General features: G+C 40.8%; 3 protein-coding genes across 3 annotated transcripts; 1 reads left to right on the top strand and 2 right to left on the bottom strand.

The window, feature by feature from the left end:
• Positions 1-928: 928 nt before the first annotated feature.
• On the bottom strand, positions 929-1705 carry LOC110607415. The gene has a single exon (XM_021746518.2). It carries the CDS (start codon positions 1698-1700, stop codon positions 996-998), a length of 705 nt encoding a protein of 234 aa, XP_021602210.1. The 5' UTR covers positions 1701-1705; the 3' UTR covers positions 929-995.
• An 8806-nt stretch (positions 1706-10511) lies between these two features.
• LOC122724038 (tropomyosin-1, isoforms 9A/A/B-like) lies at positions 10512-12358 on the top strand. The gene has a single exon (XM_043958270.1). It carries the CDS (start codon positions 10557-10559, stop codon positions 11811-11813), a length of 1257 nt encoding a protein of 418 aa, XP_043814205.1. The 5' UTR covers positions 10512-10556; the 3' UTR covers positions 11814-12358.
• A 6883-nt stretch (positions 12359-19241) lies between these two features.
• On the bottom strand, positions 19242-19745 carry LOC110607410. The gene has a single exon (XM_021746515.1). The coding sequence runs from the start codon at positions 19743-19745 to the stop codon at positions 19242-19244; it is 504 nt and encodes a 167-aa protein (XP_021602207.1).
• Positions 19746-22362: the final 2617 nt, after the last annotated feature.

The following is a 22362-nucleotide window of genomic DNA, read 5'->3' as shown; positions in this document are numbered from 1 at the left end:
TACATCGGAGGAGTGGTTGTTCTATTTGGACAGCTTCCTTCTCAATTTCACCCTCTTCATCTGTTGATTTTCAATTGGTAGAAGATCTATCTTTAACTTGGGAAGGATTCCTCTTATGTTTGAAGAGGAGTACCTCAAGGATCTTTAGCCATTTCCCTTTGGCTGAACGATTGATCTCAAGATTAGACATTGCCAACGAGTTCTCTCCTCATCTCATTTCTCAGCTTAAGTGAAATTTTGGGTAAGTTTTTTTATTTAATTGATTTCTAAGGTTTTATCAAGTGTGGGCTCTAAAGGTTGTGAGCTGCTTTTTTCTTCTTTTCTTTTACATGATAACATGGTGTTTCTAGAGAAATCTTCCTATCTCTAAGTTTGGATTAGAAAGAATCATAGGCTTGAGTTCAATATTTATGGGCTTAGGCTTTCGTCTTGGACTTTATATTAGCTTATATTTTATAGAATGTATGTGTGAAACTTCTGACTTAAAGCTGTATAATATTAAGAATATACTTCAAATCCTTTTCTAATATGAATGTACGTGTGTATTTTAGAGATAGGCAAGCCTTATAACTTCTCAATAATTTGCCACCTACTTCAATAAACATTACTTAAAAAAGTGATATGTGGCATACTTCTCTTTTTATTCTTATTTATTTGAAACTATTTTTAAATTTTAAATGCTAAAATCTTATTATTTAGCAAAATTTAACAATAATTATCTAAAATTTCTTTCCCACTCTCTCCATATATTAAAAATTGTCCATTAACAATTGGAATAAAATTATATTTAATTAATAAATTTATTATTAAAAAATTTAACATTATCAATTTAAAATATAATATAGAAATTATTATTTTTTATTTATATTATTGGCAATACAAACTTTAAATTATTTTTTTCCTATCGTTTTATTTATATTTTAGCTTTCAATAGCTTTTATTCATATGCACATCAGTAATACTTGAAATTAACCCATGAAATGCATGCTAGCTAGTTAATTCTTGCCATACTTGGCCTTGTAGTCCTTCCACAACTGATCAACACTCTTCCCAAGCAACTCAACAAAGAAACTATCACTATAAGTATCTCTCATCTTCTTGTTAAGTTCTGCAACAAACCCATTTCTAAGACCATTGCAGTAATCCAAAAACCAAGCTGTAACACTATAACCCTCATCCCATCTGTTCCCATCACCCGGTTTCACCCAGTTAGGCGGAGCATAGTTAGCCTTGAGTCTCACAAAATCTGCAATTCCTTCAATCAACCCACCAGGAGCTTTGGTCCCAGCAGATCCATCCCACTGCCAGATGTGTGTCATCTCATGGTAAAGGACTCCATTGAAATCCCACTTTATATCACCTTTGATTCCATTGATGTAAATGGCTCCAACATGGATCTCGTTGTTGCTTGCATAGGCGATCCCATCCTTGTCGTCCACGAACAGGGACACTTTGGCTACTTTCTTCTTGTCTGCTTCTGTGTTTTGCTGGAAAAGCCTCCAGATAAAGTCGGTTGCTGATGCCATAGTCTGTTTAGTGTAGTCTGCTCCAAGCTCCTTGTTGAAACGGATGCCACCTGGGGTTGTTTCAGCCCTGTTGGTGACTGTGTACTCTACTGCTTGGAGGCTATGGAGGGTTGTTAGAATCAAAACAAAACAAAGGAAGATGGTTTGGTAAGCCATGGTGTTTTTAATTGCCATGTTGTTCTTTTTGAGAAATGCTTCCTTGTGTATGTGTAGAAGGTTAATAGTATAAATAATATTATCAATATCTAAAAGTTTCTTTTTTTAAAAAGAAAAATAATGTATTTCCAAAAAAAAATGTTTAACTCTTTCATTTAATAGAAATATATTTTTTTTACTAATCAATTTGTTGAATCGTTCAAACATTAAAATTTGAAAATATTTTTCATAAAATAATGAAAGCTTATCCATCTGCTTTATTTATTTATTTATTTTTATTAATTTGTCATAATTACCGACCTAACTGAAGGATGCGTCAACTTGTTGGACTATTAGGATTTGATTGTGACCGGTGATATTTGTCCCGACAAGAGCAAATTCCAGGAGTTTATTTATTTATTTATTTATGAATAATTACTTTTGTGATCTCCTGATTTACTCTAACTAATTAAATATTTTTTATAATTTTAAAATTATATTAAATTATTTTTATATATTTATTTTGTTAATTAAAAAATTTATTAATTTTATCATTAATTTATTAATTAAAATTAAAAATAATTTAAATATTATATATTTATACTTTATCCTAATTAATTAGAAATGTTTTTAATTTTAAAATTATATCAAAATATTTTTATATTTTATTTTATTAACTAAAAAAATATTTATTAATTTCTATATATTTTTATCGTTAATTTATTAATAAAACTAAAAATTTTTTTATATGTTCAAATTAGCTTTTTATTAAATAAAATTCATCGTTGACTCATTATTTACTATTCACTAATCTTATTGATTAATTTGTAATTATTTATATTGTCAACACTTAAAATATATATTTTTTTGAATATATACTTTTAGCTATTAGTTAGATGAGACTTTTATGTTTTAACTTAAATTGATATTTATGAATATGCAATTTTTAAATATCATAATTTTATAAATAATTTTAATTATTAATCAATATTTATTGATTAAAATACGTTAAATATTAATTAAAAGCTAATTAATAAAAAATGAAGTACATTACTCAAAAACTATTCTACTATATTATATAATTAATTAATTAATTATTATATATTGTTATCACATATTGTTTATTTCTTAGGATGTAATTTAGGCCTTTATCTTGGATTAAAAAATAAATAAACACATCGTATTTATATGTACGTATATAAATCTGATTACTTCTTTAACTTTTTTAAATTTAACTTCACTAATTCATTTAATTATCATATTAAAAAATACTTTAAATTCTAAAATATTTTACTTTTTGTTATTATTGTACAAGGATGAAAATTTTCTAATTTTAAAATAATAGGAATTAAAGTGAATAAATTTTATAAATAAAATGTTAATAAACATCTAAAAATGACTTAGGTTTAATTTTTTTTATTAAGAAAAATTTTGTTTCACTATTTTTTTTATTGTTCTAACTATTAAAAATATGAAAAATATTTTACATATAAATATTTTTTGCAAATTAAACATAGTCTAAAATAAATTCATGATTACTCTAGAATTTTCCAAATTGTGGTGTACAAGTGCATCATCACTCTTTTATCAGGAAAAAAGATAGCGAGAGTGGAGGTTCGCCAAACTGATTCAAATATAAAATAAATATATATTTTTCCTTAATTAACTCGGTTAAGTTTTGAAATTTGATGCAAATGAAATAGTGTATTTCGCTTAAGGTAATTAAAGTCTTTTTTTTTTTTTCTCTAAAATTAGGTAAAAATCAATTGCCTTTGAACAAATTTTGAAGAATAAATAAATTCTAGTGTTCCTTTTGAAATTGAACTTTCTAAGCCTAAATCTAAGTAAAATACAAATGGCGTTATTGGAGACCGTGTCTAAAAAATAAAAAAATTTAAAATATATTTTAATTATTTGTATTTTTACATTTTAAATACTAAAATAATTTTTATTGCTGGTTAGAGCCTGAAATTTCATATTATTAATATTTTGAGAATAAAATTATTAATGACATAAATTATGCTGATGTTGTATGTTAATGTCATCGTATTTAAGGTAGCAGACTGACGTTTTATTATGTCAATAATTTTTCGTTTTATGATTTAAAAGTAAAATTTTAAATTGTAAATAAAATAATTCAAATTTTGATGAAAAAGTTCAAGGTAAAATTTATTTTGGAGATTTTTCAATAATTTAAATTTATGGTAAATATACGATTTTAATCTCTTCAAAAGATGGGGCATGGACTGATTACTGATGTATTTTGTATTTAAATTCAAAATTAATATTTTGAATTTAGATTAATTTCTTAAAGAGATATGAAATTCATATGAAAGACTGTTTTCAAGAGGTATATATAAAAATATAAAAATAACACTTGAATTCTCATGTCTCTTGATATTCAAGGTAATTTTTTATATTTTAGATTTAATTCTTTACATTCTAAATCTCAATAAATAACCGATTATGATTATGAATATAGATATACAATGAACTTAACCATACACTCGTTTAAACTCAAAATTATAAATTATTATTCAACCAGTTTCATAATAAAATCAAATGCAAAACAATGCTATATTTGAGGATGCAAACTGTTTTCAAGAATGTTGATGACAGTAGATGACAACTATAACACAAGATTACACATATAAGAGATCACCTCTAAAGTCCCAATAACATTTTCAAGAAAATATGGCCATCAGAGAATTTTAAAAACAAAATCTCTAGAAATCATATCATACAAAATGTCCTTAGCATCATGTATTTGCCCACGCTTCTTGTAGATAACAACATATTGCCAATGAAAACTGCATGTAATACTAAGTTTTATGACAATGTGTTTGAATTTTTTTTTTTTTTTTTTTTTTTGTTGCATTTAAAAACCTCACTCAGATAGAGACGGTAATTTGGTTTTACAAGTCATTTGGTATGGATGCAAAATACAATTAAAAGTTATTATAAGTACAACCATGACATGATAAATGAATTCTAAATATGAATATGACCCTTTTATCATATAGGTTAATATTAAATTTTATTTGATTAATTTTACATGATATGAGCTCATGATCAGATAGAATTCATTCATTCAATATAATTTTTGAAACAATTTAACTCATTTGATACAATTCCATATGAGACAAAATATCATATTTAACACATGCATTCTAATATTTTTATTCTTTATAAAATAACATATTTCATTAAAAATTACATAATAGTTTTAATCATACAAAAAATTTAATAATTAATATTAAAAGCATAAAAATTTAAAAAATTAAAAATGCAAGTAATTACAAAATAATGTAATCTTCCGCCTGTTACGCAAGTTTTCAAATTAAATAAATTTTAATAAATGAAACAAGAATAAGTATTATAAAGTAATAAATTTCTAATATAATAAATACTTAGGTTCTTAATTATTAATGAATAATTTTCCAATGACATTTTATCGTTTGTTGCATCAAAATGGGAGGGGTCATAGATTAGTATGTAAAACAAGTAATAGAGCCTATACATCATAAATATTTTAAATCAAACTAGTGGATCAACTCATAGTATCACACAATTATTAATATATCATAAATGGGTAATACAGTTTACTCTACCACGAATAGGTCTTATTGTAATGTGAAAAATATTCTAAAAGTAATATTTTTTATGTCTTATATATGGTTTATATCTAAAATTACTAATCTTATCTTTAATAAACAAAATAAAACATTGATAAAAATGAACTTGTAATACTCAACTAAAATTTGATATCAGAATTCTGAATTTCTAATAGAAATCTCTATTTAAATTTAGAATAACGAAGCCAAATATTCTAAACAAGGGTAAATAGTCTTTTAAAAATATTTAAATAGGAAAATAATATTTACCATCTAATAGGTACCTTTTGAATAGGTTTTGGTTAATCAAGATCTATAAATTTTGAATGGAGAGCAATTGCTTAGGAAGGTCCTTTGAGTCATTTTAGTTAAGGTTTTGAAAGTTGAATATCAATGGATACTAGATGGAGACCTGCGCTACGTTCAGCTATTGCTTCTTTTTTTTTTTTTATGTTTATTTTATAATTAAATCAGTAACAATTTTATTTATAATTTTTTAAATTTTATTTTTCATATATTCTAATTTTAACTGCGATTATTTTATTTTTTTACTTGAAAAGTATTTTACTATTACTTTCTGATGATCTGAGATCCAATGGAATAGGGTTTTACAAGGGTTTCGTATTACACAACAATGGTTAATACAACTTTCTCAGACTCCTCTCCAAACTTGGTTTGTCTGGGGACGGTGCTCCCCTTTTATCCTTTCTGCTTTGCTCATGGTGACGTGTAAAGGCCTCTCCGTGATTGGGACACGCGTCTCTGGCATGCAGATTTGGGTGTACGAGGGTATCAGCCGCCTGCTCCATGCGTAACGGCCTCTGATTCTCCCCATGCGTACATCCGTACGGATCTGCCAGGCTGTCTGAGTTGGGTCTGGACACTGGGCTGGGCTGAGAGTCGGACCAGATACTGAGCCCAAGAGGAGAGGGCTTGCTTGGCGCGGGTTGGGCCGGCCTGAATGGAGGAGATGGGTGAGCCCGGCCTTTGAAGGCATATGGGTCCGGCTTGTCTCACGTGTGTGGGCCTCTGCTTGATGGGCTTTTGGCTATGGTCGAGGCCCTGGTTCGGGGTTAAGAAATCCAGCGGTTATCAATTGCCCCTTCACCTTCTCGGCAGTTATTGCTCCGACTGTCGAGGGGGTGAATATCAAAAACCATTAATACCGCGTCTGTTTGTGTTCAGATGCCTCCATAAAATCCTTTCACCTTTCTGGCGTTGCGCAGTCTTTGAGTCTCATCTGCCTTTTCCATTTCTGGCTTTTCTCTATTCTTTCTGTTCTTCGCGGTTTTTGCTTTTCTGTCATCATTATCTGGGCTTGTCTTTTCTTTCCTTTCCGAGGGACGTCTGGCCTGGCTAGCTTAGAGTCTAGTATAACTCTATTTTGTGCCTAGGCCTCAGACTTCGAGTATATATCAACGCCAGTTTTTCTTCGTTTTCAAACTTTCTGTTGGTATAAGGGTTGCCCTCGTTGCAATTTTCTGTCTGCTCCCTTCTTTCGGCGAGATCGTTCTGCTTCATCTGTGGAGGATCCATTTGACGCCTTCTTTAAGTGGCTGGAGGTAATCCTGGGTCTTCGTGTTATTTTGTTTTTCTCTGATAAGGATTTGTTCTGACTTGTACCTGTTTTTGAACTTTTTGTAGTGCCTGAGATAAAAATGGGTCAGTTCAAAAATTTTAAAGATTTAAGGTTACCTTCAGGGGGTCTGAACGAGGCTTTGGAGGTTCTGCTGCTAGGACAGTCGCTGGGTGAGGCTGTTCGGCAAGTTGCTGAAACGGTTTCACCCAGGTCGACTGGCCGGCCTCCTCCTCTGCTTTTTGTTCGGGCTCCTGAGAGGGTGCTGGCTCCATATATGTTTCAAGACGTTGAGGGTTCTAACTTGTTCCATTGCTCTTCAGAATGTTTCGTTGATTTCCCTGAATGTGCGTGGTTGTATCAAGCCTCACATTCGGGTGTAGGTTTGCAACATTCACTTGTTCCATTGCCCTTCAGAATGTCTATCTATGATGGAACAGTGAAAAATGTTCAATACCTATATCCTGCGTGGCCTTGGTGGGAAGTACCAGTATTATGCGGAACCAAGGTCCACCGCGCCTTCTGCATCGCATTTGGGCAACCGAATGCCGACCTATGGGTGAAATGTTTTCCGTGAATCAACGTCAGGAGTTTCCCTATAGTGTTGAGACAGATCCTGGCTTTTCTGCCGAACTCACATATCGAGCTGGAGTATCCTCCGGACTGAAGACTTGAGTGCTGAGGTCGGTTAAGGCGATGTAATCGTAGATGACAAAGTACCCGGATATGTAAATCCATTAAGAATAGTCTTCCATTCTGTAATGTAGGTCCGGATATGTAGATTCTTAAAGGATAGTCTTCCATTCTGTAATGTACTTTTCTTTTAATGAAATTCCTATTTTTCGTTCATACTTGAACCTGTTTCTTTCTTTGTTTTGGATGAAGTACTGGTACTGTCTTCTTTGTAGGTCTAACTAACTGAACTTTATTTCTTCCGAGCTAAAATAATACTTGGGAACTCCCGCTTTTAGTCGACAATCCGAGCTCCGGACTGACCCAACTTATTGGGAGGTCGACTTGCTCCCCCGAGATATGCTGTCCGACCTACGAGCTCGACCTTAAGATATAACTGACTGGGAGGTCGGTTAGCTCTTCCGAGCTGTATTATCCGGTCTATGAGCTCGGCTTTAAGACTTACTCAACTGACTGGGAGGTCAGTTAACTCCACCGAGCTGTACTATCCGACCTACGAATTCAGACTTATCGGGAGCTTTGTGCTTCTTTGGTTGACCGAGGTCTCAAGTTACGCTTTCCGAACTGTACCGACCGATCTGCGAGCCCTATTTGTTCGAGCCAAAATACTTAGTCGTGAGCTTCTGCTTTCGATTTTCTTTTTTCGAGCTAGAATACCGAGCTGTGAGCTCTGCTTTTAAGTTGAACTCTGAGCCTTTAGCTCTGTATGACTCCGAGGTGTCCTTAGCGCCCCGGTCTCTCAGTATTTATTTTAATAACAATCGCGTCAGAACTTATAATTTTCTAAATAATAAGCAAGTCTGACCTGGATTGTGCTCCTGTTCGCTTGTACTGTTGAGTCTCTTCACAACTTGCCCCTTTTATCCCCTTTATTGATAAAGAGGTAAATCTTTGTGGGCTAAGTTACTTTGACTGACGAGTTGGGCTTCTTATGCGGCGCGTGGGCCCTTGAGCGCTGGGCCATTGTGGTGGACTTGGCCCCTGTTGTGTGCAGAGAAGCCCAGCGGTCATCCTTTTTCCCCTCTTTTTGCCCCCTTTACCTTCCCATCGGTTAGCCAACCGTCGGGAGGGTAAATTTCGAGGGTAATCAATGATCGCGCCGCTCCAAGACAAAACTGTACAGATTAGAGTGCTGTTTCATTATTTGGCTGTCATTTCGAATTCCTTCTGTCTGCTGAGGAAAACAACTCCTTTCTGCTCTCTGTCTTCCTGCCATTCCTTCTGCGTTTTTACCTTATTTCATTCTCAGGTACGCTTCCTTGTTCTTCTATGGCGATTTCAGAACTCCCTGATGTTGGTAACCTTGAGTCCCACATTACGCCTGCCAACATAACTAAATACCTTTCTCGGAGGTTTTTGGATACTCCTTTGTATCTGATTCGAGCCCCTCACCCAAATGAGAGGATAGTCCTGCCTTATCCTCCTCCTCCGGGTTTGGTGGATCCTCAAGAGTATCGTAGCATAGTATTTTTCTTGAAGCAGAAAGAGTTTGGCCTACCCTTGCCTTTTACTCCTTTCTTTGTTGAGGTTTTTGATTATTTTGGGGTAACTCCTCGAATGTTATCCCCAAACTCCATTTTGTTCATGTCTTGTTTCGAGTCTGTTTGCCTGGGTTGGGGTTTTTCACCTACGGCCTGTCTGTTTGTGACCTTCTTCCGCCTTGTAAAGGCGGTCCAGAACTTCTACTATTTTTCCCCTCGTAGGGGATTATCTCTTCTTACGGGCTACAAGGATTCCATAAAGGGGTGGGTAGAGAATTTCCTCGTAGCCGAGCTAAAATTAGGGACTGGCCGGTCGTGGGAGGTAGACCTACGTTGGGGAGGGATTGATCCGGGCTCCAACGACCTGCCCAACTTGAGTATTGTTGAACAAGTAGGGTTGCTTCGACTGACTTCCGTTGATAGGAAGTATGACGTCGAGAAGTGTTTATACGTGTCCAATCGTAGGGACGTCCGGTCCATGGGTATAGCACTCTGTCCAGTTATGTGGTTTCTACTTTGCTTGTAATATCGGGATGTATGCTAACTTTCATGATTTCGCATTTTTGCAGCTTCGGAAGTAAAAATGGACGAGATCAAGTTTCCCAAGAACTTTGTCCTATCTCGGGACAATATTCATGCAATCTATGACGCCTTTTCAGCTGGTCGTTCAGTATCTGAAGCTGCTATGGAAGTGGTTCAAGCTACTTCCTCCAAGAAGGTTAGCCGATCTCCAGCCAAAGTTCCCTCTCAAGTTGCAAAGCCGAGCTCTCGCAGCTCCAAGTCATCCAGGCCATCTGGCCGTGGCGGACAGAGCTCGACTTTGGAGTCTGCTGAAGGGTCTAGGTCTGCTCCAGCCTCCTCAGAGGCCGTGAGAGAGGCTTCCTTGGTTATTACGGAGCAGACTTCTGCTGTCGAGCAGGTGGAGCGGGGTACTGCCCACTCTCCTGAGAAGGTATCTGGGGGTAAAAACAAGGAGGCCTCCGGGACGGGGTTGGAGATTGTCCTTATAGAGGACCGAACTCCAGAGGATCTTACCCAAGATGCCCCTGCCCCTGTGAGGGCTGAACCTGAGGGTTCTGAGGGCGTTTCAGCAAAGACCGGGGAAAAGCGCCCAGCTCCTGCTAGAACGTCTGTCCCATCGCCAGCTAGGAAGAAATCCAGGGTTACTACAGGGTCTGCCCCGGCTCTTCCTCCCATTGGGAAAGGAAAAAGTGCTGTTGCCGAGCTTCCGTTGCCTTCCTCTGGCAACGCTTTGAAAGCGTCGGACATTACCTTTGAGTCTCCAGCCAGTGCTGTTGCTGACCTTCTCAGAATGCAGATGTTCGGCGGGGTTACACAGGCTTCGGATCCCCGTCTTCTCGCCCTGACTGGTCTCTTAGCCAGTTCTACTGAGGAACAGGTATCATTCCGATCTCGTTCTCGTGAAGAGCTCGGGAACACAATCAGGGAGATGTTACTGATGGTAAGTCATTTTTCCTGTCTTTTCAGTTTGTTCTGTTTTGTTTGCTTGACTGTTGTTCTCCTGTGCTAGATGACGGGTCTTGTCACGGAGGTGGATATCCGTGATCGTTCCTTCCGGGAGTCTGTAGACCGCCGGATTGAGGAGGCGCGTCAGGAGGAGAACATATCTGCAACTAATGATGTAAGAGGGAATCTGGCTGCTGCTCGAGAACAAATCCAGACCCTCCAGGCGGAATTGAACTCTTCATTGGAGGCCCTTAAAAAGGCTGAGGAGGAAACAGCTGAGACAGCGAAGCATACCTCGTCTTTAGAAAATGAGCTGTCTCGGACTCGCAAAGTTCTCCAAGAGTCGGATGAGAGGGCAACTGCCTTGGAGGCTCGCTGCAAAGGAGTTTCGGAGCAACTGTCCTCTATGGCGAATGCCCTTCAGGAGAGGAATGAGGCTTTGGGCCAAAAAGCGGAGGTCCAGCGCCAGTATGATGCCTTAAAGGCAGATTTTGATGGACTTCAAGCTCATATGAAGGAGGAGAAAACTCAGAAAGAGGCAGCCCTAGCTCGGGTGCAGGTCCTCGAGCAGGAGTTGAGTGCAAGTTCTGACCGTATCAGAGATCTGGCTTCTTCGGCTGAAGAATTCAAACTTCGTCATGATCAACTTAACCAGGAAGTCAGGGCTTTGGAATGCAAAGCTCAGCTGGTACGTGAGCAATGCATAGCGGAGTATCAGGAGTCTGATGAGCTGAAGGAGAAGATCATTCAGGCCGGTGAGTTGGCTGTTCAGGACTACAGGGACTCTTCTGAGTTTAAGGAGTTTGTAGCTGAGGCCTGTGAAGCGCATCTTGCTAAATATTTAGCTTCTGATGAAATGAAGAGGGCTATTGTTAATAAAGCCCTTCATTTTTACTCATCCGGCTATAATCGTGGTTTAAGAGAGGCTAGGCAGGCTCCTGATATCCCGTTGTCAGAGCTTCGCAAGCGGGAGGTAGATTCAGATGGCGAGCCGGTAATGTATGGAGAGGATGATTTCCCTATGCCCCGGGGAGATTGCCGTGTTGGTGGCCGGGCAACTGTGTCTTCCTCGGATGAATCCGAGCTGGAAGAAGAGGACGTGGAAGTCCTTGGGTCGAAGGATGACGACCCTGTTGCTGAGGAGGAGGACCCCAACCTTGGGTCAGAGATTGCTTCTGCTGCTAACGTTGAGAGCTCTGATCCAAGGGATGCTGAGCTTCCTGCAGATGTCACTGCAAATAGGGATAATGTGGGCGAGGGAGTTTTAACTGATGTAAGTCCTTTAAGGACTATCTATCCTCCTACTTCGCCTGAGAGGTGAATTGTAATGTTTTGTTAATTTTTCATATGCCCTGTAATGTGTTTTTATAAGTGCTGTATTGACTTTTAGCTTTTAGCTAATAGTGTGATCAAGATCTTTGGAAAACTGACTTGGGCTTTGGATGTAACTTTTTTCTTCTTTATTTATGCCTTAGACGGTTTAGTCTCTATATGAAGAGAATTTTGGTTTTTTCGTTGGCCCTCATGCCTTTGGGTTTTTAAGGATATATGTTTATCCGAGCTGGAAGCCCGTTCTTCTGCCTCGGCTAAACTTTTAATCATTAGCATGCATTTTGAGTTCGGCACCCTTTTGCCATCGTGCCCCCTGCCTCTTTATGAGGTCGGAACATGTTTTTTACTGGTAACTCTTGGTTCCTTATTTCTACTTAGCCTCTATTTTGAGGTCGTCGTTTACTTGCTGGGGTGCCCCGAGCTTTTCCTCGAGGTCGGAACCTTTACTTGGTATTTTTTCGGGCTCTCCTCTTTTGTGAGGTCGGAACCGTAACTACTGCGAGGTCGACACTGTTATGCCCCGAGTTTTTTTTTTTTTTTTTTTTTTTTTTTTTTTTTTTTTTTTTTAGATCGGATCTTGAGTTTTACGAATTTGTCCCTGCATATGATATGGGAAAGTTTCATTTTTCGGGGAGGCTCTTAAGTCCTTCACCGACCATTTTTGTTTTCAGGAGATCTTACGAGATCCTGTCTGTTTTTTGCTCCGGGGTGATCTTGGGGCCCCACCGGCGGCCTTTCGCTTTTTTCCGGGAGTTTCTAGGGGATCCCGGTCTTCTTTATTTTATCCGGGAGATCTTGGGGATCCCGGTCGTTTTTTATTTGCCCGGGAGATCTTGGGGATCCCGGTCTTCTTTATTTTATCCGGGAGATATTGGGGATCCCGGTCTTTGTTTGGTTACCCGGGAGATCTTGGGGATCCCGGTCGTTTTTTATTTGCCCGGGAGATCTTGGGGATCCCGGTCTTCTTTATTTTATCCGGGAGATCTTGGGGATCCCGGTCTTTGTTTGGTTACCCGGGAGATCTTGGGGATCCCGGTCGTTTTTTATTTGCCCGGGAGATCTTGGGGATCCCGGTCTTCTTTATTTTATCCGGGAGATCTTGGGGATCCCGGTCTTTGTTTAGTTACCCGGGAGATCTTGGGGATCCCGGTCGTTTTTTATTTGCCCGGGAGATCTTGGGGATCCCGGTCTTCTTTATTTTAAGCCCTGCTCTTCCTTTGGAATTTTATTCACAAGAACAGTCACACGTTGTAAACAAATGTATTTTTTAAAGAATACAACGTTTTTTTCTTTACAAAATTTTTCAGGGAAAATACCTCTTTAGGTGCTGGATATTCCAAGCGTGAGGTTCAGGATTTCCTTGCATATCTTCTATTCGGTATACCCCTGGCTTGACCACTTTCGCCACTCTGAAAGGTCCCTCCCAGGTCGGTGCTAATTTCCCTGCAGCTGCTCTTTTCCCCGTAGCTTCTAGGTTTCTTAAGGTCAAGTCGCCTACCTTCAAGCTTCTTTCTCTGACCTTTTGATTATAATACCTCGCTGCTCGTTGTTGATAAGCAGCAGTCCGGACTTGAGCTTCTTCTCTAACTTCTTCCAGAGCATCCAGGTTGCTTCTCAGTTTGTCCCCATTAGTGTCTTCACTGACGAATTGGACTCGATGAGTGGGCACCTGTAATTCGACTGGGACTACGGCCTCTGTGCCGTAGGCAAGTGCAAACGGAGTTTCCTTGGTGGGTGCTCTGGGAGTGGTTCGAAGTGTCCATAGGATGCTATTGAGTTCTTCTGCCCAATTCTCCTTTGCTCCATCTAACCGTTTCTTTAATCCTTGGAGGATAGCTCTGTTGGTAACTTCTGTCTGACCATTGGTCTGGGGATGAGCTACGGAGGAAAACTTATGCCATATTCCTATGTTCGTCGTGAAGGCTTTGAAAGTGCTGCAGTCAAATTGTCTACCGTTGTCTGAGATAAGCACTCTGGGTATGCCAAATCTGCAGATAATATGCCCCCACACGAAATCTATCATTTTGCGAGCAGTGATGGTGGCGATTGCTTCTGCCTCTGGCCATTTAGAGAAGTATTCCACAGCCACCACTACAAATTTTCTCTGCCCCGTAGTCTTGGGGAAAGGTCCCAGGATGTCGATTCCCCATTGTGAGAAAGGCCATGGGCTGGATATGCTTGCCTGAGGAGTGGCAGGGGTCCTAATGGCGTTAGCAAATCTTTGGCACACGTCACATCTCCGGACAAACTCCTCTGCTTCTTTTTTGACCGTGGGCCAGTAGTATCCCTGCCTGAATATCTTGTTGGCTAATGTCCCTGCTCCCTCGTGGGCTCCACACAGACCTTTGTGAATCTCTTCCATTACCTTTGTGGCTTCTTCCGGACTCACACATCGGAGCCACGGGCTGGATTTCCCTTTTCTATACAGGGTTCCCCTTATTACCTGATAGTTGGCGGCTCGAGCTACTGTTTTTCTGGCTTCGTCTTTATCCTCGGGGAGCTCGCCCTTCTCCAGGTACCTTAGATATGGGGTCATCCAGTTCGAGCTCAGTTCCACCTGCAGTACCGTGCTAGCCTTTTTGAAAGCAGGGGCATGAACGTGCTGTATGTACACTTCATCGGGGAGCTGCTCTAGCTCTTCTTTGGACAACCGACTCAGCAGGTCTGCCTCCTCGTTTTCTTCTCGAGGTATTCTTTGAAACTTGATGTTGATTCCTCGACTTGTGAACTCGGCTTCTAAAGCTTTTACCTTGTCAAGGTAGCTTTGCATGATGGGGTCCCTGGCCTGATACACCCCCATCACTTGATTGATCACTAGCTGAGAATCGCTATTCACCTCGAGATCGGTTACCCCTACCTCCGAAGCTACTAACATCCCATTCACCAGGGCTTCGTACTCAGCCACGTTATTAGAAGCTTTGAATTCTAGTCGCAAGGCATAACATACTTTGAAGTCCTCCGGCCCTTTAAGCATTATCCCAGCGCCGCTGCCCTCAGCGCCTGATGCTCCATCCACATATAACTTCCAGCTAAACTCTTGAGAAGGTTCTCCCTCTCCCCCTTTCTTCGGCATGCTTGAGGTTGATTCTCCTTTCTCCTTGTTAAATGTGCACTCCGCTATAAAGTCAGCCAGCGCTTGTGATTTTATCGTTGTCCGAGGTCGGTACTCCAGACAGTAAGGGCTGATTTCCACGGACCATGCTAACATCCGTCCTGAAGTTTCCGGCCTGCGTAAGATCTTCTTTAAGGGTTGGTCCGTCATCACAACTCCTTGGTGGCCTTCTAGATAAACTTTGAATTTCCGAACTGCCAACAGCAAGGCATAAGCCAGTTTTTCAATGCTCGAGTACCTGACCTCAGTGTCTCTGAGTACCTTGCTGATGTAAAAAACAGGTTTCTGCTCTCCTTCTTCCACCCTTACTAGTACCGCGCTGACTGCCTGTTCTGAGGCTGCCAAGTATATCAGAAGCTCTTCCCCTTTTATGGGACTGCTGAGCACATGAGGCGAGCTAAGATACTTTTTAAGTTCCGCGAAAGCTTCTTGGCAATCCTTTGTCCATTCAAAATTCGGAACCTTCCTCAATTTTTTGAAGAACGGCAAACACTTTTCTGCCGACCTCGACATAAATCGGTTGAGCGCCACTACTCTCCCGGTTAATCTCTGGACGTCCCTTACGCAGGTCGGCTCTGGCATATTCAATATGGCTTCTACCTTCTCCGGATTAGGCTCAATGCCCTTTCCGCTCACCATATACCCCAGGAACTTTCCTCCCCTGATAAAGAAGGCACATTTCGCTGGATTCAACTTCATTCTATATTGATCCAGTACCCCAAATACCTCCCTTAAATCGGCAACGTGTTGCTGGAAAGTTGAACTCTTGACCACCATGTCATCCACATACACCTCCACGTTTCTGCCAATCTGGTTTTTAAAGATCTTATTCATCAATCTTTGATAAGTTGCCCCGGCGTTTCTCAACCCGAAGGGCATAGCTCTGTAGCAGTAAGTCCCATCTTCGGTTATAAATGAGGTTTTTTCCTCATCCGAGCTTTCCATCGGGATTTGATGATAACCAGACATAGCATCCAAAGAAGACATGTAATCGAAGCCGGCCGTTGAGTCGACCATTTTATTAATATCGGGAAGGGGATAACAATCTTTAGGACAGGCCTTATTTAGGTCGGTAAAATCTATGCACATCCTGTATTTGCCATTGGCTTTTTTGACCAACACAGGATTTGCCAGCCATTGCGGATACATTACCTCCCTAACAAAACCTGCTTCCTCTAGTTTTTGTACTTCCTCCCGGGTAGCCTGTTGTTTTTCCCTTCCCACTACTCTCTTCTTTTGCTTTACTGGTTTAGCTTCAGGGAGGACATTCAGCCGGTGCGTCATTATCTTAGGGTCAATTCCTGGCATGTCTGAGGGCTTCCATGCGAAGGTCGGTGCATGACTCCGGATTAAAGCCATTACTTCATTTTTCTGTCCTTGGGTGAGGTTGGCGTTGAGGCTGAAGATTTTGCTTGCTTCTGCTTCTGACAAGGAGAAAGTCTCCAGTTCTCCAACTGGCTCTGTCCGAGCTTCCTTGATCTCATCCCTGACCTCCAGGACTTCCGAGTCAAGTTCTTCTTCAGTTGAGCTCGGCTCTGCCACTGTAGCCAAGTATACAGCCCTTGCTTCTTCTTGACAGCCCTTAACTATTCCCACTCCTCCCTCTGTTGGGAATTTGAGTGCCAGATACCGGATGCTAGTGACAGCCTCGAAATCGAACAACGCCGGCCTCCCCAAAATCACGTTGTAGCACAATGAGAGTTTAACCACCACAAATATCTCGTAGTGAGTGCGAGTTCTAGGTGCTTCTCCCAAGGTGACAGCCAGCTTCACCTTGCCCTCAACGAGCACCGGCGCTCCTCCAATCCCTTTGATCGGTGATCGGTCTCGGACCAGCTGTTCTTCGGGAATTCCCATCTGCTGGAAAACCCGATATGGCAACAGGTTGACTTTACTCCCATCATCTATCAGGACTTTCTTCACCCGAAAGTTATTGATGACAGCCTCAATGACTAACGCATCATCATGGGGCATCTGAATACCCTGTGCATCCTCTGGAGAAAAAGTGATGGTCGTGGGAGAATGCTCCATGATCTGCATGACTTCGCCGCTGCTGGTCTCCCCTTCTCGGTTTCTTTTCTTGCCTCGACGGTTCATCCGCCCTCCTGTTCCTCCAACAATCATATTGATGGTCCCGCTGGATCCATCATTCACTGGCCCGGCTCCTGTTCTCCTCGGCATCTGGGTAGCCGGTCCGGCCTGAGGCCTCTGCCCCTCCGGTTTTTTCACAAAGTTTTTGAGATGCCCCCTTTTTATCAGCCTCTCAATTTCCGCAATCAACTGAAAACAGTTATTTGTATCATGACCATGCGTCCGGTGATACTGGCAATACTTGTCAGGGTTTCTTTGATCCGCCTCCGACCTCATGGGCTTTGGCCACTGGAGGAATTCCTTATCCTGGACTGCCATGAGCACTTCGGCTCTGGAAGCGTTGAGAGGGGTCGGCTTTTCAGGGACCCAAGGCGGGAGCGTTCTTGGCTCAGGAACCCGCGGATGGGGAGGAGGCCTTTGGTCCCTTCTCTCCCAGGCCTGCTTATACGGCTCGTGCCTCTTCCCATGCTTCTTCTCATGTCTCTCCGGCCTTTTCTCCTCCAGGGCTTTGTCTTTTGCTGTCGTCCCTTTGGCAAATCTGCTCGTTACTAAGGCATCATCCTGCCTTATGTATTTCTCCGCTCTCTTCATTAACTCGGCCAGTGTGGTCGGAGGTTTCCTGCTCAAAGAGCCGAAGAACTCGGCCGAGGTTGTCCCCTTCTGCATGGCCTCTACTGCCCTCCCTTCGTCTAGCTCGGGAATCTGTAAGGCCTCCGTGTTGAAACGGGCAACGTATTCTCTAAGTGATTCCCCTGCCTTCTGCTTCACGGTTTCCAGGTAGCTCGTCTTTCTATCTGCTGGCACCCCAGCTATAAACCGGCTAATGAAACGAGTAGCGAGGTCTCCAAAACTTTTGATACTTCCGGCCTCCAGACTATTGAACCATGCTCGTGCTGGTCCCGAGAGTGTTGTAGGGAATACCTTACACATTAAGGCATCTGATAAAGTCTGCAACTCCATGAACGTCTTATAGTTCATGACGTGCTCCCTCGGGTTGCCAGCTCCGTCATAGGCTGCTGTTGATGGCATCATGAACTTCTTGGGGACAGTCTCTTGCTGTACCATCTTGGAGAAAGGAGAAGAAGTAGGTAAGGAGGTTAGGCTTTGATCTTTCTTACCTAGCTCGGCTAAGAGCTGTTCTTTCAACTTTTCTAACTTTTTGTTCATCTTCTCGTCTCCCGAACTGCATTCCTCTTCCTCCTCCGCTTCCGTTCCGGTCTCGACGGTTGTTTCAGCAGCACAGTTATCCACCTCCTCGTTGTCTATCATTTCTTTGACTCTCCTCGCATGGGTGCGGGCCTGTGGTTCTTCGTCTTCCCCGGTATCATGACTGTTAGTTCGAAGATGGTCGGAGATGGGTCGGGGCTCATTGGTTCTGGGTTCCTCCACTACTGGGAGTGCATTCACTGGGGTGCTAAGACCCCTCTGTTGCATTATCTGCCCCAACCAGTGAGCAGTGGTTTGTAACTGGAGAGCCATGGTTTGAATGTCCTGGTTGGACAGGGTCATAGGGGGAGCATTCCCTACCAGGCTTGGCGAGGGATTAGGGGGAACAAGTGTTTGGTTATTCATCGTTGTTGGGCCAGAAAAAGAGAACTGCTGCCCTTCTTGAGCAGAGCTCAGGTCATTGGGAAGGTTAAGATTACTTTCTTGGTGGTTTGCCATCGTGGATCTCAGTGGGTTTTGAAAGTGGAAACTCCGGGGATGAAAAGATCTCCTTCGGTTTCCCACAGACGGCGCCAATTGATGATCTGAGATCCAATGGAATAGGGTTTTACAAGGGTTTCGTATTACACAACAATGGTTAATACAACTTTCTCAGACTCCTCTCCAAACTTGGTTTGTCTGGGGACGGTGCTCCCCTTTTATCCTTTCTGCTTTGCTCATGGTGACGTGTAAAGGCCTCTCCGTGATTGGGACACGCGTCTCTGGCATGCAGATTTGGGTGTACGAGGGTATCAGCCGCCTGCTCCATGCGTAACGGCCTCTGATTCTCCCCATGCGTACATCCGTACGGATCTGCCAGGCTGTCTGAGTTGGGTCTGGACACTGGGCTGGGCTGAGAGTCGGACCAGATACTGAGCCCAAGAGGAGAGGGCTTGCTTGGCGCGGGTTGGGCCGGCCTGAATGGAGGAGATGGGTGAGCCCGGCCTTTGAAGGCATATGGGTCCGGCTTGTCTCACGTGTGTGGGCCTCTGCTTGATGGGCTTTTGGCTATGGTCGAGGCCCTGGTTCGGGGTTAAGAAATCCAGCGGTTATCAGAGCCAATGCAGCTTTTAGCCTCACATAATCAGCTATTCCCTCAATAAGGCCACTGGGTGCTTCATTGTTGCTAAACCACTGCCAGACATGAGTGGTCTCGTGATACAGAAGTCCAATAACTTCATTCTTCACATCTCCTTGATAATTTGCTATATAATCTGAATTGACGTTAATGGTGTTGGAATTAACATAGGCTGCTGCCCCAACAAAGCTTTGCACCACCATTGTCACCTCTTCATAATTCTTTCTATCACCTTCATTTTGCTTGAAGGTTTGCCATATGAAATTTGTGGCAAACTCTAGGGTTTGCTTGCTACAGGGGATTCCGATTTCGTACTCGAATCTCGTTCCACCGGGCGTTCCGGTGGCATTGTTGATAAGTTGGTATTGAATGGCTTGGATCGGTGCGAACATCGCCGTGACAATGAAGATGTAGAAAAGCTGCAGGGGAGACATTTTGCATGAAATTTGAGTTTAATTATTTGTTTTGGGTGCATATTCTCTATTTGTAGTAGATTAATAATTACTGTTACGTGATGGTGCCAAATTGTATGGACAAATTTTCTAGGAAAATGCTTCCATTATAGATGGAAACAATAGTTTAGGAAAAGGTTAAATATATAATCCACGGTTAACAAGAAAATTTCTTGAAATTGATAGAATTAATATGCTAGCTGCAACAAGATCACATTTTTTTTTAATATATAGTTTCTCTATGTAGCATGTTTTAAACACATACGTTACTTTCGTAGACAATAGTCTGGCCTTAATCGTGCTAATATGGTAATGTATTATAACAATAATGAAAAATTATAAGCTTGTGATGACAATTTACTATGAAAATGACTTCAAAATTTTTAATATTGAACTTAAGCAAAAATATTAGTAATATCATTTCTATTATTATTTAGGTTGCATATCATTTAAGTTTAATTTGTTTGTTTAGAAAAAAAATATATTAGTTCATATGGTTAATGAAAATAAAAATTTAAAGTTTAAAGTATTTGGTTACCATAATTACAAGTTTACTAAATTAAATTTAAATTTCTCTAGACTAATTTTAGGTTTTGGATACAATTTGTCGCATTAGGATTTGTGATTAAAATTAGAATACTTCATGATCTACAATTATAAATTATCACATTTGGCCTTTTATATCTAATTGGAGAATGGATATTAATTTTGATTGTAATTGCACCCGATGCGAAAAGTGATGATACTAAATATAAAATCAATAGTTTGGACAAAATTGCAAAACACGTAAAAATTAAACATTTTATGAGGTTTTTATATATTGAGTGTTGAAAAAAAAAATTTGTAAAAAAACGAGCTGAGTTCAAAGTTCATGATTGCAGGTGCGAAAAGATCCTAATCCAGCTTTATCTTGGACCAAACAAGGAGTTAATTCATACGGTGGGTGATCGATCCACCAAGCACAGTCTTGTCTGGAGATAGTCAATTTGGCCAATTTGTGAGCACTTTCATTAGCTTCCCTGTAGACATGTTTGAGAGTTATAAACCATTCTGGCTGTAATAGCTGCTTAATACTCAAAATTAGGTTCTCGAACACCGGAGGAACAATAATCATATCATGGATAAGATCGATTGCCGTTTTGTAGTCGGTCTCAAGTACAAAGGACCTATGTGGCAAATAAGAGGACACTAGTCGCAGACCCTCCAGGATAACTCTTAGTTCTGCCTCTAAAGCCGAGGTTCTGCCAATTTGTGTGGAGAAACCACCCAACCATTCTCCATTTGAGTCCCGGATTAAACCTCCAATCGAAGCACTCTCATTTGGTCCAACAAGAGCCCCATCCACATTAATCTTCAAGATTCCTTCCTTTGGGGGTGTCCAACTGACATAGAATTGTTGTGGACGGCCTCGACCACCCCAGTGAAGCGGCTTTCCCCAGCAGCTTGGACCTCTTTGGAGCACGATGAACCACTGCTTGAATATCTCCAAAATATTCACCAAGGATACATTCATTGCGATTGTTCCAAAGGCACCAACAAATGACACCAAACACAGTGTACCATGTCAAATCCTAAAGGCTATCCACACTATTCCGGAGATTGATAATAATCCACTCCTGTAAATCGAGGCTATCTGCAAAAAAATATAATCCATGTTTCCCTCGGGATGATACTTTTCCAAACATAGTTTACAGGTTGCAACATCTGTGAGATGTCTTCTCATCCTCTCCTCGTTGGTAAGGAGCCTATTGTGCAATAACAACCAAAGGAACACTCTGATGCCCTGTGGGCTAGGCCATCTTCAAACTAGCTTTCACATGTTGCTTGTCTCAGCCTGGTCCCATCCTGCACGAAAGAAATAAGCAGATTTCAAAAAAAAAAAAAAAAAAATCCAGAACTAGACCATTTCCAAATTACACTATCAGCCCCAACATTCGCTTGAGGTGCAGGTACTAAAGATAACGTCAAAAGGGAAGAATGAGACAGGAAAGGGCTTATCCGTGACCAGTCCTAAGATCCATGCTTTGCAACATAGCTAGAAACACTATCCTAAAGCATATCATCGGGAATAGTTTGAGTAGTTGTATCCATAAGGCACTGGCTAGTATGCAACCAATTATCAGTCCAAAACTTCGCTCTATCTCCCCGGCCCAGTGACCATATAACACTATTACGCACAAAAGGCCACACTGGATGTAAACCTCTCTAGAGACTAGAGCAATTGTTCCCCTTCAAGTGAGTGGGAATGGTATCAATACCAAACTTATATTTTGCTTTCAACACCATAACCCATAGGGGTTGGTTACCACCTATCATTTTCCATGCCACTTTCAACAGGAAAGCTTGATTAGTGATTTTAGCACTCCTGAAACCCAACCCACCCATCTCCTTAGGGCGCTACACTTGCTCCCAGGGGACAAGGTTAATTCCTCTCTTACCTTCCTTGGTGCCCCAAATGAGCCTACTACAAAGTTTATCTACTTCATCACAGACCATCACAGGAAGAAATGCGGTTTGCATAGTATATGTCTATATGGTAGAAATGACTGATTAGGCTAAGGTAATGCGACCAGCAAATGCAAGATTTATTTTTAGATTC

The sequence above is a fragment of the Manihot esculenta genome, chromosome 7 (genome assembly GCF_001659605.2).
Source record: "Manihot esculenta cultivar AM560-2 chromosome 7, M.esculenta_v8, whole genome shotgun sequence".
Classification (NCBI taxonomy): domain Eukaryota; kingdom Viridiplantae; phylum Streptophyta; class Magnoliopsida; order Malpighiales; family Euphorbiaceae; genus Manihot; species Manihot esculenta.
The sequence above is the reverse complement of the archived record's forward strand: the minus strand, read 5'-3'. Positions and strand labels throughout refer to the sequence as shown.